This window comes from Tasmannia lanceolata, unplaced genomic scaffold (genome assembly GCF_043159265.1).
Source record: "Tasmannia lanceolata isolate RefF3 unplaced genomic scaffold, GAP_Taslan_0.1 ptg000005l, whole genome shotgun sequence".
NCBI lineage: Eukaryota > Viridiplantae > Streptophyta > Magnoliopsida > Canellales > Winteraceae > Tasmannia > Tasmannia lanceolata.
In genome coordinates, this window is record NW_027518682.1 from 15,017,733 (window position 1) to 15,032,594 (window position 14,862).

General features: G+C 38.6%; 2 protein-coding genes across 3 annotated transcripts in view; one reads left to right on the plus strand and one right to left on the minus strand.

Annotated features, from left to right (window-relative positions):
• The first annotated feature begins 2,078 nt into the window (after positions 1-2,078).
• On the plus strand, positions 2,079-8,516 carry LOC143877650 (protein NCA1-like). Its single transcript, XM_077379823.1, has 8 exons — positions 2,079-2,237; positions 4,265-4,543; positions 4,646-4,877; positions 5,046-5,191; positions 6,373-6,460; positions 6,570-6,716; positions 7,939-8,088; positions 8,169-8,516. Exons 2-8 carry the CDS (start codon positions 4,281-4,283, stop codon positions 8,241-8,243), a joined length of 1,101 nt encoding a protein of 366 aa, XP_077235938.1. The 5' UTR covers positions 2,079-2,237; positions 4,265-4,280; the 3' UTR covers positions 8,244-8,516.
• A 1,508-nt stretch (positions 8,517-10,024) lies between these two features.
• Positions 10,025-14,862, minus strand: part of SPK1 (guanyl-nucleotide exchange factors;GTPase binding;GTP binding protein) — a 55,410-nt gene continuing 50,572 nt past the window's right edge. For both annotated transcript variants that reach the window (XM_077379824.1, XM_077379825.1), the window contains 6 exons: positions 14,224-14,397; positions 13,418-13,765; positions 12,729-13,061; positions 12,202-12,387; positions 11,095-12,069; positions 10,025-10,461 (listed from right to left, as the gene is read on the minus strand). In XM_077379824.1, the coding sequence (XP_077235939.1) occupies positions 10,207-10,461; positions 11,095-12,069; positions 12,202-12,387; positions 12,729-13,061; positions 13,418-13,765; positions 14,224-14,397 (2,271 nt within the window). In that variant the 3' untranslated portion in view covers positions 10,025-10,206. The remainder of the gene's footprint in view (positions 10,462-11,094; positions 12,070-12,201; positions 12,388-12,728; positions 13,062-13,417; positions 13,766-14,223; positions 14,398-14,862) is intronic.

Sequence of the window (14,862 nt, forward strand, 5' to 3'; positions counted from 1 at the left end):
AATCAAAGAAAGGCGAATTGCTGAGCATAGTAGCCAAGAAATAAACTAAATCAAAGAATGGTGAACTGCTGAGCATAGTAACCTGTGAGGTCCACATGAATAGTAACATGTGGGGTCCATATGAATAATGCATGCTCGGCCCCATGATCTTAAAAATTTAATAGAAAGAACACTGAACACAGGGACCATTATTTTGGACATAGATGGACATTACCTGGACAGAAAGGACACTGCCTTAAAATATGAATTTGATAAAATTAGAATATATTTACAGGTTATCCACTCCTAGGTGTAAGCTCAAACAAACCTGTGACCAGAAAATTATATGTAAGGGTTTTCTTACATTGATTCTCTTTTGCTATATGTAAGGGTTTTCTTCCATTGATTCTCTTTTGCTATATGTAAGGGTTTTCTTCCATTGATTCTCTTTTGATATACTGGATGTGAATATTTCATATTCTTTGATTCTCTTTATACGCAATTGCTATAAGAGTTTCTATCATTCTAAGATCCACAACTGATGAGAATCCAAGAGGAATCCTTTCTTTCAGACCTCATTCCTTTCAGATAAATGATTTTACTAATAAAGCTATAATTATATTTTGTATCCTCGAAACTTGTTTCCGTGAGATATGTTTATGTTTAGAGTTTATCTTGTGATACCCTAATTCTGAATATGGACTGAGTTATGATATGATGACGGGTGGACGTGTTATAGTCCTCCATGTGCACGTGGGTAAAGACGACTCTAGAGAGTGTAAATCTAGAGGATTATGAGCCGAGGTATGGCTATGAATGGGCCGAGATATGGCTATGAATGAAAGCATCTATGCTTAATGAAGTCTATATATATAATTCTATATATAATTCTTGATATCAAGTTCTGTAAGTTTTCTCTATACGTTTGGAAAGTATGTTGTGCTTATTCTTTCTTTCCATGTTTATAATGTGAGATGCTCTATCTGCAAAATATCATGTTCTTATGAGTTTGACAATTCTACATCACTTGTTGTTTATACCCTACTGGGCTATTTGAGCTCACCCCTTTTTCCTTGTTTTATTGTTCCAACCCCCAGGTGAAGTATAGATGAAAGATGAGAAATGCTAGAGTTGAATCCAGAACTGTTCTAAAGGACAAATATGTTTTAAATATGTATCAACTATGTCTTGAATTAAGATGTAATAAGTTAAACCTAATTTCTGTAAACCCTTTAAACGTAGTTGTTGTATTTGAGATCTTGGGAATAATGAAAGTTTTTGAGAAAGATGATGTAATATTCTTCTACGCACCGAGTTGGTATTTCTAAAAATCCGGGGCGTTACAATTTTACTGTAAAAGCTCAACTCAAATTTCCAAAATATTTTCCTCCCATACGACTGACTAGATTGAAACGAGACGAGATGACATTCAATAATGGCGCTCCAATCTGTACTGTTCACTTCTCTAATTTGCTTTCAGAGGATTATATGATTCCCAAAATGCTTATAATTCAGTGTTTAAAAACGTAGATGCGGGGTCAAAATACGGCCAAGAAAAATCCTAGTCGACTCAGTGCAGACATAGCTCAGAACGCGACTGAGTACTCAGTTGACAGAGTCATAATTCGAGAGAATCGAAGGAGTTATTATTGACTATATAGGGCAAAGCGCAGAACAAGGGAAAAGAGAGTTTACTTGGGGGAGTCCAAGAAGACGTGGGGAAGTTTTAAATCTATGCTCCCAATAACCAATCCGAAATTTGGTTAATAAAGTATGGCGTGCTGTTATCTAAACAGGTTGTGTGAAGAGTTTTATATGGTGGGAGCCCTTATAGTCCAGTATTTTTCAAAAAATACTTTACAGACCACACTATAGGATGATCCAAACCGTCCAAGTGATGGGCCACAACGTAAATAATTTGTGCCCGAAAAATCATTTCTATAGGATGATCCCAACCCTCCGATCTATATAGGAACTGCATATTATGGAAACCTCCATAGATTGGAGGGCTAGGATCATCATGTAAAAATGATTTGTGGGGAATCAGATTTCCTTGCAGAAAAAGACATAATCACGTAACAAGATTAAAACAGAAAAAAAAAAAAAAAAAAGGAAAAAAGAGGCCGAGATTTCCCACTTCCACTCATCTCCCCCGAAAGGCAAAAAAAACAAGGAAAAAAAGAAAAAGAAAAAGAAAAGAAGAAGCTTCGATTTCGAAATTTCCACCTGCTCTTTCTTCATTCTCCTCGTTCTCGAAGGTACCACCGACTACTCTCTCTCTCTCTCTCTCTCTCTCTCTAGTGTTTTTTTATTTCTATTCTCCGGTATATGTTTGATTTTCTTCTCTTCTCCTCTATTCATCCTCTCAGATTTCCCCTTTCTCATTTTCACTTGAAATTAGGTCTTGTTAGGGTTTCCTTCTGATTCGATTCTTTCTTCAGAAATAAGTTTCTTATTTCTCCTCTCCGATATTTGTCTCTTTCTATTTGATTTCTAAACACGATATCGGAGTAATTCCATGGGGGCATTTTCTTAGATTTTTTTTCTTCTTCTAGATCGCTACGTTTTATTTTATTTTAAATATGATTAAAAACCTAACGAGATTCAACTTGAATTTTTCATTCAAATCACATCAAATGATTCGTTTCGCCTATGTTTGGAATCGCTTTAGGGTTTTATAATTAATCTCTAGCAGGTTTAAGTATGATTTATATTGCGTGTTGGATTATGGTTGGAAATGAACTGAATGTAAAAATAACTCATGTGGTATGTTAGAATATTTTTTATTTGGCTATTATAATTATTCTTCATATTTTTCTACAATTTTGTGATCACGTCACGTAGATCTGGTACTCCTACATCTTTAAAATCAAGTTGGATTCTCGGAACACCGCGTATATCAGTAAAGAAAGCTAATTTAGTGGATCTTCAAATATTCATTATATGATGCATTATGGTAGCATTAAGGATTTTTTTCCCTCTCAAGAGGTCAGATTTTTAACATATGCGAAGATGTATAATTCACCTTGCTAAGTAGCATTGTAATTTTGAAATGAGCATCTCTTTTGCTGATGTGGAAGTCTCTCATGTACATAGAGTAGCAAAATTGCTATATGACTGATAGACTAGCAAATATACGTGCCAATTTAGAATGTTTGTGGACCAAACATTGTAAAAAAGAGATGGTCAAGTAACCTTTTCTTTCAAGTAAAAAACAGAAGACTTTTTATTCCATGACAGTTTGGGTTGAGGGCAATTAGTTCAATGCAATATGTTGGCTGAAAATGAGTACTTTGCGTCTATATGGTAGTTCTTTCCAAAATGTCAGTAAATTGAACTGATCTGTTCATCCACCTGAGCTGTTCTGTCATCTGTAGGGGGGTTCAAGGTGAGCTGGTGGGTTGGGCTTGTTTTGAAAATAAAAATAAAGAATTGGTTTTGATCTGATCACCAATTAAACTTCTGCCTTAAATTGGCCTACTTGCATCTCTAGCTGACCATATATAGGTTAAACCATGAATTGAAATGCACAAGCACTGTGTTTGAATTGTAATTATATGCCCTAATTGATATTTGTCATCTCTTTATAAATTTCTTTATCTAATGAAAATATGCTTTTAAGTTGTTGCATTTATTAACAGAAAATGTGAGAAGGAAAGCCATTAAAAAAAAAAAAAAAAAAAGCGTGAAGGAAAGAACACGGTCTTAAAAAGAGAAAAGATACCGACTACAAGTTGGAAATTTAAATTGAACTAGTAAAGTAGAGACATTCCACTTTACTTTTGATGTGTAATATACAACAAACTTCTTCCACACAACAAGACACATCAAAACTGAAAATGAAGCACATCTCTATTACAGATCTCTACATATGTGTTGGATTTTTCTATGTTGTTAGGGTCTGTTACTGAAAGATCTTTTGCATATTACAAAGATAATGCTAGGGAAACCGAGAGTCGGACCTAAAAGGGGACCAAATAAATAGATTCACTCCACAACATAAGAAGTGACGTGAGCCAGCCCTTAATTTTAGAGAAATCACTAAAAAGTAAAATATTTTTGAACACATGGCAAGTTCTCATTGCAGGCCCCCTGCTAGGTGGTACTCTCCGTCTCCATATCATTTTCCTATTATATATGCTGATGTGTGGTTTGACATTTGACTGTTAATTGCAATTCTTTGAGGTAGTTGGTATTCAGATTGTAATGTTCATAGTCTTGAAGGGTTTACATATCTCACTCTTGCAAATTCACTATTACTTACCATAATGTATTTTTGTAACAGAGAGTCGTTGATCAAGATGAGTTCCGCTTGTCCTTTCTCTAAAGCAGGAAATGCCGGTGGTGTCTGTCCTATGAAATTTACGGAAAACAGTGATAACCATCAGGCAGAGAATGGTGACACAGGTAAAAAGGATGGTGATGATTCTGCCGTATTATCTCCAAAATGCCCTTTTGGGTATGATTCTCAGTCATTTAAGTTGGGACCGCTCAGCTGTTTGGTATGCCACGCCCTTCTATTTGAGAGTAGCAAATGCATGCCTTGTTCCCATAAATTTTGCAAGTGAGTAGTTACAGTAGCAAGCCCCTCCTTTTGTTTACTTTGTTTATTTTCCATGTTTGGCTTCTTTGGTCATTACTGCCTGCTACCTTCTTGTTTTACCAGAGCATGTATATCACGCTTTAAGGACTGCCCGTTGTGTGGGGCTGACATAGAAAAAATTGAGCCCGATACTGATCTTCAAGAAGTCGTTGAACGCTTCATTGAAGGACATGCCAGAATCAAGAGATCTCAAGTTAATACTGATCCAAAGGAAGGAGGAGGTGAGCATAAAAATGTGATATATGAGGATGTTTCCATGGAGAGGGGAGCTTTCTTGGTGCAACAAGCTATGAGGGTGAGTTTGCTCCTCGAGAGTTATGTGCCTTTCCTTCTCTATGAGGTCTCTAGCAATTTAGTGAAATAATTTGTCATCATGTAAATTATTGGTAGATGGTATGCTACTTGCTTACTACGTTTGCATGCCAGATTAATAAAGTTTGATGGGTGTTTGTTTCTTGCGTAGGCATTTCTTGCCCAGAATATAGGAAGTGCCAAATCAAGGCTTAGTATTTGTGTAGAAGATATGCGGGAGCAACTGGAAAGGACGGGTAACACCTCAGAGTTATGCTCACAACTTGGTGCAGCTCTTGGAATGTTAGGTGACTGCTGGTATGACTTCTTCAGTTCTTTCTTATTGCAGAGCATGTATTCCATGAGTCTATGAAGCATTGGTGCCGTAGGCATCCAATCTATATAGTTAAATGGCATATTGGTGTTCAGTATTCAGTTTCCAAAGAGTTGGCTTTCATGGCGCACCTGATGGGTTATTCAGTCATTGTTTTTTGAATTCTAACTCATCCAAATACTCCTGTCATAATATTTATGCAACGAACTTTTAGTCCGGCCCGGTGCCATATGATTTAGAAAAATCACCATTTAGATCAATCCAGTTGCATTATTTGGTGATTTTTCTTCTTTACCCATTATAAGTTGATTTTTATAGTAAATATAAACATCCAAACTCCGAAACAGCAATTTTTTATGATTACCGATTTTCACAGTATCTTTACGTTGAGTGTCACTGTCAACTCTCTGCACCTATTCATATTTCAGAAGAGTTTCCAAAGGCAACATATTGCTTGATGTTTGTAACATTAGCTGGGTGTTCTTTTCTTTTTCTTTTTTCTGAAGAAAATAACAATTCTATTAAAGAAAACTAGAAAAGATTACAAGGGGATTGCCCTGTATACAATTTATCTCTATAAGATCCAGATTTGGCCAACTTATCCTGTATCCCGATTGTGGAATATGATGAAAAGATAATGTCCTCGTCTCTACACTCATCAACAACACTTGCGAGTCTCCGAGAACCCACACTTCATGTACAAGCCCAATCAATTGTGTCCTTGGAGTCCCTTCAACCCATATGCAATGACCAGTTTCCAACATTGGCTGCAGATGTCTATGCTATGGCTTTCTTAGCTCTAATGTAATTCCCATATCTGCTATCATCCTTTACTTTCCTTTTAAATCATAGAAAACTGCCCTAGGTTTTTCACGTTTTTTCTGGTCAATTATATTTGGTTACAATCTCCAAATATTTTCCATCTTATTTGAAATGTGATTTTTCTTTGAATTTTGGCTATAATATATAGTCTGGATGTATATGAGCGATTCTTTGTGTTCCATCTTGAATTCCTTCCTGACCTAATGATTTTTATACGAATGCACCTTCATTCCTGACATTTGTATTATTTATTTCTTTATGGAAAACCTAAATATCTGTGTGTTTACCTCCATTGCAAAATAATGACACTGTTTCATTACATGCTTGTGTGCTGGAATTGCAGTCGTGCAATGGGAGATGCTGGTCCCGCAATTAGTTATTATGAAGAGAGTGTCGAGTTCCTTTCAAAATTACCTGCGCATGATCTGGAGGTTACTCTTAGTGCTTGCCTCTAAATTGTTTCAAAATTCAGAGACATCGAATTAGTTCAACTATTCTAGATGCTGCTGCTTAATTCCTGGGGAACATATTTCACTGCAGGTGGTGCACACCCTGTCTGTCTCACTTAATAAAATCGGAGACCTTAAATACTATGATGAAGATCTTCAAAGTGCTAGATCTTACTATTTTCGATCGCTCGATGTCCGACGTAATGCAGTTAAAAATAATCCAAATGTCTCGTCTCAGGTTCGCAATTTATCACTTTTCAGCCAGTTAAAATCTGTATTTACTTTGATTTGAGGTTATTGCCAATACACAAAGCATATGTACACACGCGCGCGCACACACTGGCATGCTTCCAGTAGACTGGCTTTATCCCTGGATTTAAGTTAAGACTATTTTATACCATTGTTGGTGCTGAAAGTAGATGAATGATAGGTGAAGGATATATTTGCCATTGGTATTTACATCAGGAAATCCAAGAACCAGTTCTACTCTACATAACATTTTTTAACTAGAGAAACTGTTGGGACGATTCCGGCCAGGGCCGGTCCAATTACAAGGTTGAAGGTGTTACTTTTAACAGAAGTCAATTGTCAATAACTTGTATCACGCCACATGCTATTGCAGGTGCTAGATGTTGTTTAAGTTGAATGGGTGCTTCAGTTTCATAAATTGCACCTGAAACCTCAAGCCACGTTAAACACTTTATGTACCTGTTGGCATGCAATTGGTTTGCTTTTATTTTCTTCTCCAAGTGACTGTTAGAACAATTTAAGCAGGAACTAGTCCTTACAATAGAATGTGGGCTCTGGATCCTCAAGGATTCTTCCTAGTGAAGTCCTTTTGATGCATCTGATATCTGCGATTTGCAAGAGTGTGGCATTCTTGGAAGTGCGGCTTTTTGTTGGATGATGGTGGCGAGCAAACTCGACATGTGATACCACTGATACAGGATAAAAAATGTTAAATTTCGATTGGGTGAGTTCACTCATAATCTGATCCCCGACTGGTATCATTAATTCAAAATAAGCAAAGGTGAAAGCTCTTCTCTCTGATCATCGTATTTAATGTGGAAGTGTCTAGTAAATTTTTGGGGGAGGGGGGCTCAAGTGACGTCCTGTCATGGGCATCAATGCTTTCTCATGGGCCAAGGATTGGATGAACTAACAGGAGAGTCTGGAAAGACCGGAGGTTGTAAATGGAAGTTGATTCCCATGATAACTGCTAGTGTAAATGTGCTGCTGTTTTTTTAGTTATAATAGAAGGGGACAGCTCGTCCCTATCTGGCCTCTCTTCATTTTTCTCAATGTACTTTTTGATTTTATTAACACTATTTAGTTGTCACTCAACAAAAAAAGAAGAATAATAATCTTGGTCGAAAATGCACATTAAATTTCTGCTAATGCAAGGTGCTATTGTTCTCTTTGTTCCTAATCCATTGCTCATTAGTTCTTCATGAATTCAGATGGTAGATGTGGCAGTATCCCTCGCCAAAGTTGCTGATGTTGACAGGAATCTTGGCAATGAGGGCACAGCCGTTGATGGATTCCAAGAAGCCATAAAATGCTTGGAGTCCTTGACATTGGATCCTAAAGATACTGCTCTAGAGCAACGGGTAAAATTCACCTACTGTTGTAGTTTATGTTCTGTTAGTTCCTTGAATCTCCACTGACTCTTTATGAGTTTCATACACAGCGCCTTTCAGTGCTCGAATTTCTTCACAGCCAACTTGCAGTAGATCCCAACCCAGTGAACGTTTCATCCGTCTGAGTTCTCCTTGCTGAACAGATGAATAATGTACTTGTAATATATAAGCATGATATCATTCCACAGGTATTTGAGAAGCCAAAGGTATGATAAATCGTGATTTCACATTGTTTGCTCCTTAGCCAGCTGATACTGGTTCCCCTGGCAGTTATTAGTTTTCCATATGTACAAAGGTTACTGTTTGAGGGATGAATGAATAGGCTAAAGCCATGAAGGCTTCTTACAATCTTATAAACGTTTAAGGAGTTCGAAAATCTTGAATTATTTTTTTTCTTCTCTCTTTCTCTGGAATTTCAGTGAGAGTACTTAAAAAATGGCCGAATTTACCATAATCTAACCGTCAACATCAATTTCAGCTAATTTATGGAATGTTTGCAGCATTCCCATTAGGGGTGCAACTTGGATCGGGTTTTACCCAACCTGCATCGACCCGACCTGATAATAGCATGGGTTGGTTTTAGAAATGATGGGTCTCGGGTAGGGTCGGATTTAAAGAAAAAAAAACTCGAAACCTGACCCTACTTATGTACTTATTATGTAGGTGTACTATGACATTTTTAATTATCTCTTGATTAACATGGCAAATTATTTTTCAATATATTGATATAATTGTTTTCATTGAGGTGATCATGTTTGTGATGTGGAAATATAGTTTCCTTATATTTATACACTTGATTACATAAATTTAGAGATTTTTGGTGTGAAGATTTGTTTTTTTTTCCTACAATGCTTCAATGTGAAAAAACCTGACCCTACTCGACTGGAGAATTATCATGGGTAGGGCTGGGTTTGGGAATCGTAAGTTTTCCGGAAAAAAACCCAACCAGACGAGAGATATTTCTCACGTAGGGTTGGGAGGGTTGGGTTATTCAAAACCCGACCCGCCCGGCCCGAGTTGCACCCCTAATTTCCCATGTACTAACCTCATCTCCTCTATTCTATAAAATAAAAACCAACAAAAAAATCCATAGGCTATCATGAGTTTTTATGCCATTATATTTTGTTTTGGGAAGTGATATATCCACCCATTTTGGTTACTTGGGACACCCAGCAGCAGTGTATCAATGATTGCTGAGGTGCTGAAGTACTTCACGTCAGAAGGATTCAATGGGACACCCAGCAGTAGTGTACGTGGCAATTGATGAATAAAACACACTTAGCATATCAAATAGCTCGCTACGAGAACTTGAGCACATTGTTTATCTGGATAACTAGCATTCCCAAGGGCTAATTCGGCAATCGTTTTCTGCAAGGGTTCCGAAAAAGAGCATACTCAGAATGGCTCTGAAAAAAGGGCAGAAATCTCATTCTCCACTGCCCTTGCAGTGTCTTGGAGAAATAAGCAAAGCGGGTCACCTGAGCCACAGTTTGGTTGCCAGAATTTTTTTGATTCTTGGGACTTTTGTGGAATTTCCGCAGGAAACCCATGTTTGGTTGGTGGGCCCAAAATAATCCCAGGAACCAAAATAACCCCGCACGAAACCCCAGGAAGGAAGAAAAAGACAAACTCCAGGAACTAAAAATAAGCTTGTGAGAAGAATTTTTTTTCTTCCCAACAGTTCAATTTACCGTGATACTTCCAGGGAGTTTTTTTCCCCACCAATCTCCCAGGAAGTTTTTTGTTCCACAAAAATCTCAAGAACCAAAAATATTCCGGCAACCAAACGGAGAGTGGTTGTTGAATGTAACCATAATTTTTCCAATTCCCAATTTTCATTTTTCTTAATAAATCCTTTCCCTTCGTCTCCTTGGTGGTACTTTCTAAAAATATCATAGAAAAGGAAAAAATAAGATTTAAAACATTTAAATTAAACGTAGCACTTGTTACAACAAGATCAAATCTCAGAGGCCATGCAAATTGACATGTACACTACCAAAACATTTTGAGAAATGACACAAACACCGGCCTAGAACAAGCAGAGCCTGAAAGAATACAAAGCATATGGACAATTGAAAGAAGCATATCTTAGAGCTCTGAGAGGATGGCAGGGATGTAGTGAGAGAGCTCCGCGGTGAGGGACTGAAACCCATTCACGAGCTGTGTGTGGAAGTCCTGATCTTCTTCCCCTATCAGTCTGAAATGGACTCTGATAGCCCGCTTGCACACCGCCATGAATTCAAGCAATGCAGCTATAAGCTGCTGCAATTCCTGTGACCGGAGCCTGTTCGCAGGCTCACCCGATAAGAAGGCAGTGCACACACTAAGAACTCCACTGTTTACCTGTGAAAAGTGAATAGCTTAAATCAGTTTCAAACAATTGGGAACTGCTTGGCAACGAGGAATTGGGGAGAAGAAAAAAATGCAAAGTGGAATTGGGGAGGAGAAAACTGATGAAATTTCAGAAAGCTAGAAACATCAGTCGAGCTTAATGCTTAGCTTAGGGTGTAGGATTGGTTAAGAATTGGAGAAAAATACATAGTTTACAATTTTGGTGGGTTTTAGATTTTGAATAAAAAACAGTAGATCAATAGGGATGGGTTTTAAGAAAGGTGAGAAGGAAAACATAACATTATAATTTTCTTGATAATGAGTGGCTAGAGGGGATTCTTAAAGAGTCTAAAATCACCAAAACATCCACAACCAACGAGAAGCAATCAAAAAAATATCAAGTGGGAAAACAGATAGTGCTTTAGTTTCCACCTTTCCTAAACTAGAATGAGTTTATAAAAGTTGTGGATGGCTGATAGACTAAGGCATTTTCAATGAAATCGGTAGAAGTGCCAAGCGTGGTAACCCATGCTTGGATCTTGGCCAAACCCAGCTGTCAAGTAGCAGATCCAAGTGGTACCAGGGTTTTGTAGCCAAGAATGAAGATGAGCCACCACTTTTAACAATAAGAACATGGGATCTCACCTGAACTGCAACACTGCCTTGGAGTATCCGCTGTAGACTCTGGAGCCGAGGGAGTTGGTCACCTTCAGAGCTGCGGGGTTCTTCGAGCTCATTGCGGAGTGCAGCTGTCCGGGTTTCAATCATCCCAATAGCATTTTCTACCGGAGAGAACTCGAGAGATTCGGATTTCACCACCAAGAGCCGGTTCACTAGAGCAGGAAATGAGCCCTCAGTTTGGAGAACGGTGCGCCTTTTCCACTGATCTTCTAGCCCCCCTTGAGTCTTTCCATTTTTTGTAAATGGTGTGTCAAACAAAAAACGATCAAACACACGTGCACGGATGCCACCAGTTGAGAGAGAAAAGGTCCTCTCTATTCTGCTACTCAGATCCTCATCTTCCATGACGGGGTCCACCGCTGTTATCTGCAGATAACAAACTCCGGGCTGCAACTCTTCCGCATGGACTTGTCTAGAATCCGGTATTATATGCAGGGTGTGATTTCCATCCATTCTCGACTCATATATGTGACTCAGCTTTTCCATCATGTCACCAAGGCGGACATCACGTGGCTCTCTGTAAACATATTCCTTCCTATCCAGCCTTCCGAATCGATCTCCATAGAATCCCACTCGGTAGTAAGTTGCATCTGTGAATGGTATTGGGCTTGACTCCTGCTCTAAGATTGATTCATAGATGCTTGTGAGAGACATGTGGCATTTTGCAAGCTGCCCAAATGTCCTTCGGCTTTTATAAACTGGAATTATGAGTTCCAGAATGTTGGCACAGAAATGGAAAAGCTCTGCTTGAGAGAAGAGTTTGTTTGCAAGCTGAAAGTATTTCACTGCAGAGTCGACTGTGAGTTTTGATGCTCCATATCCTTCTACCTCGGCTGCAGATGTCTCAGCAGTAATCGGACTGCTGACAATGGGGCAGATCTTCCGCAAAGCTACCACATGATCTCTGCTCCAAACAGCACCGTTTCTTCCAACAAGGGCCTGAATAAAGTAATTAAAGGTAGAAGTTACAAAGGTCTGAAAAGGTCGTTCCAGGTATGTATCCATATATGTGTCTGGTAGGTTTAGGGGAGCATGTCTTGTTTGGTTCTGCACAAAAAAATAAAAAATCACCTGCATAATGACACCGGCGACAGCAACAGCACACTCTGCGGCTTCAGCCCAGGACTGCATCTCCTGATGTGCGTCGCATAAATGCAACAACCACATTATGTGAAGATCTGGGACCGGTGCATATGCCATTGCAAGCCTATAAAAGCTCTCTGCAGCCGCATATCTATCTACAGCCATCACAGAACCCTGCAAAAATGGCAATGCAGCCCCTTTCATCATGACCTATGTAACAAGGACACTCCATTTCTTCAAAAGCCACACCAAGAAAGACATGCATCGGTGCGCTTATTAGGAAAAATAACAATTTTATAATTTTCTTTTGTTTTCAGCTGTGTGTGTGTGTGTGTGTGTGTGTGTGTGTGAGAGAGAGAGAGAGAGAGAGAGAGTAAATAATTTTATTAGGGATATGTGGTTACCAAATCCGGATAGGTGTTTAATACCAGCACAATTATCTTTCTTGGAAAGAAAATATAACTGAATTCATATTCCAACAAGATTGAAAAAGTGCAGAAAATGTGATGGCTTACCAAAAGAGCGTGCTCAAGGCCTGCATCAAGGGCCTGAAGCAAACTGTCAGAGAGATGTTTCACCTCTGACCAGGACCACCTGTTGTCTGTTGAACCTTCAAGGAATGCTGCCAGAGCATTCTCTGGAAGCCCACACTCTCCTAAAAGGTCAGGGCTCCTACCCTCATCTGCCATTTCCTCCAAAGATTTTCTAAGACGCCGAGCTTCACCGCTCTCTTCGAGCGATCCATCGGATTTCATCTGGGTTACTTGTACATCAGACATCAACTCTGACAGTGTAATTGTCAGCATCACCCTCAACCGTGTAGTGTCAATAAAATAATAGAAGGAACTCTGCAAAAGGAAAAACAAAGATTACAGGAAAACAGTGGCACGAGCAGGGTTAAAGTAAAACATCCTTTGAACCATGGTTCTAAATTTCGGCCGAAATACCGAAATTTCAGATTTCAGTTGGGACTGACACCGAAATCACCTAAATCACCTAAATCCGAAATTTCAGCCTGAATCCAAAATTTCGGCTGAAATTTCGAGAATTTTTAATTTTTTTTCCCAAAATTTCGGCACAATAATGAAATTTGTGTTTTTTAACCGAATTTCGGTATTTCGGTCAAAATTTCGGTTTTGGCTATGTCCAAAACTGAAACTGAAACCAAAATTTTAACCTTGCTTTGAACAAAGTAAAAGCCTACCCTGATGAGTATCTGGAGTCCAATAACTGCCCTTTTCCTGATAGAATCATTTCGAAAAACTGCAAGTCGAAGGAGATGGAAAGCAACTTGTTTCAAGAAGCGATCATTTTCCCTTGCCATCAGTGTTGCTCCATGAAGATAAAAGACATTGTTAAGCACAGGAAATAAAGCTTTCCAAAAGGCTAACGGCTGGCTTCTTGAAAAGAAGCTCATAAATATGGATGTAATGCAATCTAACTTTCCATAATCAGTAGCAATACTGTGGGAAGCTGCGGCTATGGAGAACTTTTCAGTTATCTCCAAAACCTGGAGACTGACAGCGGAACTCAAATTTTCTTCCCAAAGTTCCTGAATGAAATACAGAAGATATCAACCCAACCTCATACAGTGTTAAAAGTATAAAAGATTAAATAACGCCATCTCCAACGGCTTAAGCTTTTGGAGTAATTAGTTGTTTCACATGGTATCAGAGCCAAATGTCCTGACTTCAAACCCCCAGGATATCAAAAATCCACATTCAATGGCCAAACCCAAAAGAGGGGCCACATGTAAGCCAAACCCAAAAGGAACAAAATGGAGAAATTGGTTGTTTTCACAGAAGATAGCAACCCAACTTTAACCCCCCCCCACCCCCACCCCCACACACATGTGAGAGGGGGAGGGGTGTTAAAGTATAAAAGAATAAATAACGCCATTTCCAGCGGCTTAAACTTTTGGAGTAATTGGTTGTTTTGACATAAGATATCAACCCAACTTTATGAACAACATATTGGTAAACTTTAAAGGAACAATATGGAGAAACATACCAATTTTTGCCTCAATATGGGGTGTAGAGACTCTCTTAGTGCTCGGGTTGAAGCTCCAATGCGAGAGGACTGTGCCTGAGCAAGTGCTTCTCTTAAAGAATATGGCTGACTAGGAGAGCTTAACTGCGGACTAACTCTCTGCCATAAATAACCATTCTCTGGTGTTGTCTGAGACTGCATTAGAGAGTTCAAGGAATGGTCATCACTATTACATGAGAGACTTCTAACGTGCTAGCCTTTTAAACTCAATGGGAAACAGGTGTAAGATTTTCTGAGCAAGTAATGATAATCAACCACCACTAAAGTCTAAGAAACTATGTGAAGAGAATAGCATCCATTTGTTGTAAGAGTTCAAGTAATTTGATGCAACGGGAAACAGATAGACATATTTAAACACGCATGGTCATTAGTGATTCTTATACATGGGTAGTAGGTTTATTATTTATCATTTTACAATTAAGTTGTGAGTTCATTTTTGGATCTCAATTGAATATTAGTCCTTTTGAGGTTGGTAGCACTCACTCGAGTTTCACCAATCAAAGCTCCTCTGAATAGTTAGGATCAATGTATTTTAGTCTTTTACCTTCCCTTTTCCCATTCTCATTTTAAGGATGACCGTTAGTGTGCATGAGATAGCTG

Bases quoted from the DNA above. Each gene is read 5' to 3' on its own strand.
- LOC143877650 (XM_077379823.1), top strand. From the start codon at position 4,281: ATGAGTTCCGCTTGTCCTTTCTCTAAAGCAGGAAATGCCGGTGGTGTC. The intron at 4,544-4,645 runs GTGAGTAGTTAC...TTGTTTTACCAG, and splicing joins TGTTCCCATAAATTTTGCAA to AGCATGTATATCACGCTTTA. The intron at 6,717-7,938 runs GTTCGCAATTTA...TCATGAATTCAG, and splicing joins ATCCAAATGTCTCGTCTCAG to ATGGTAGATGTGGCAGTATC.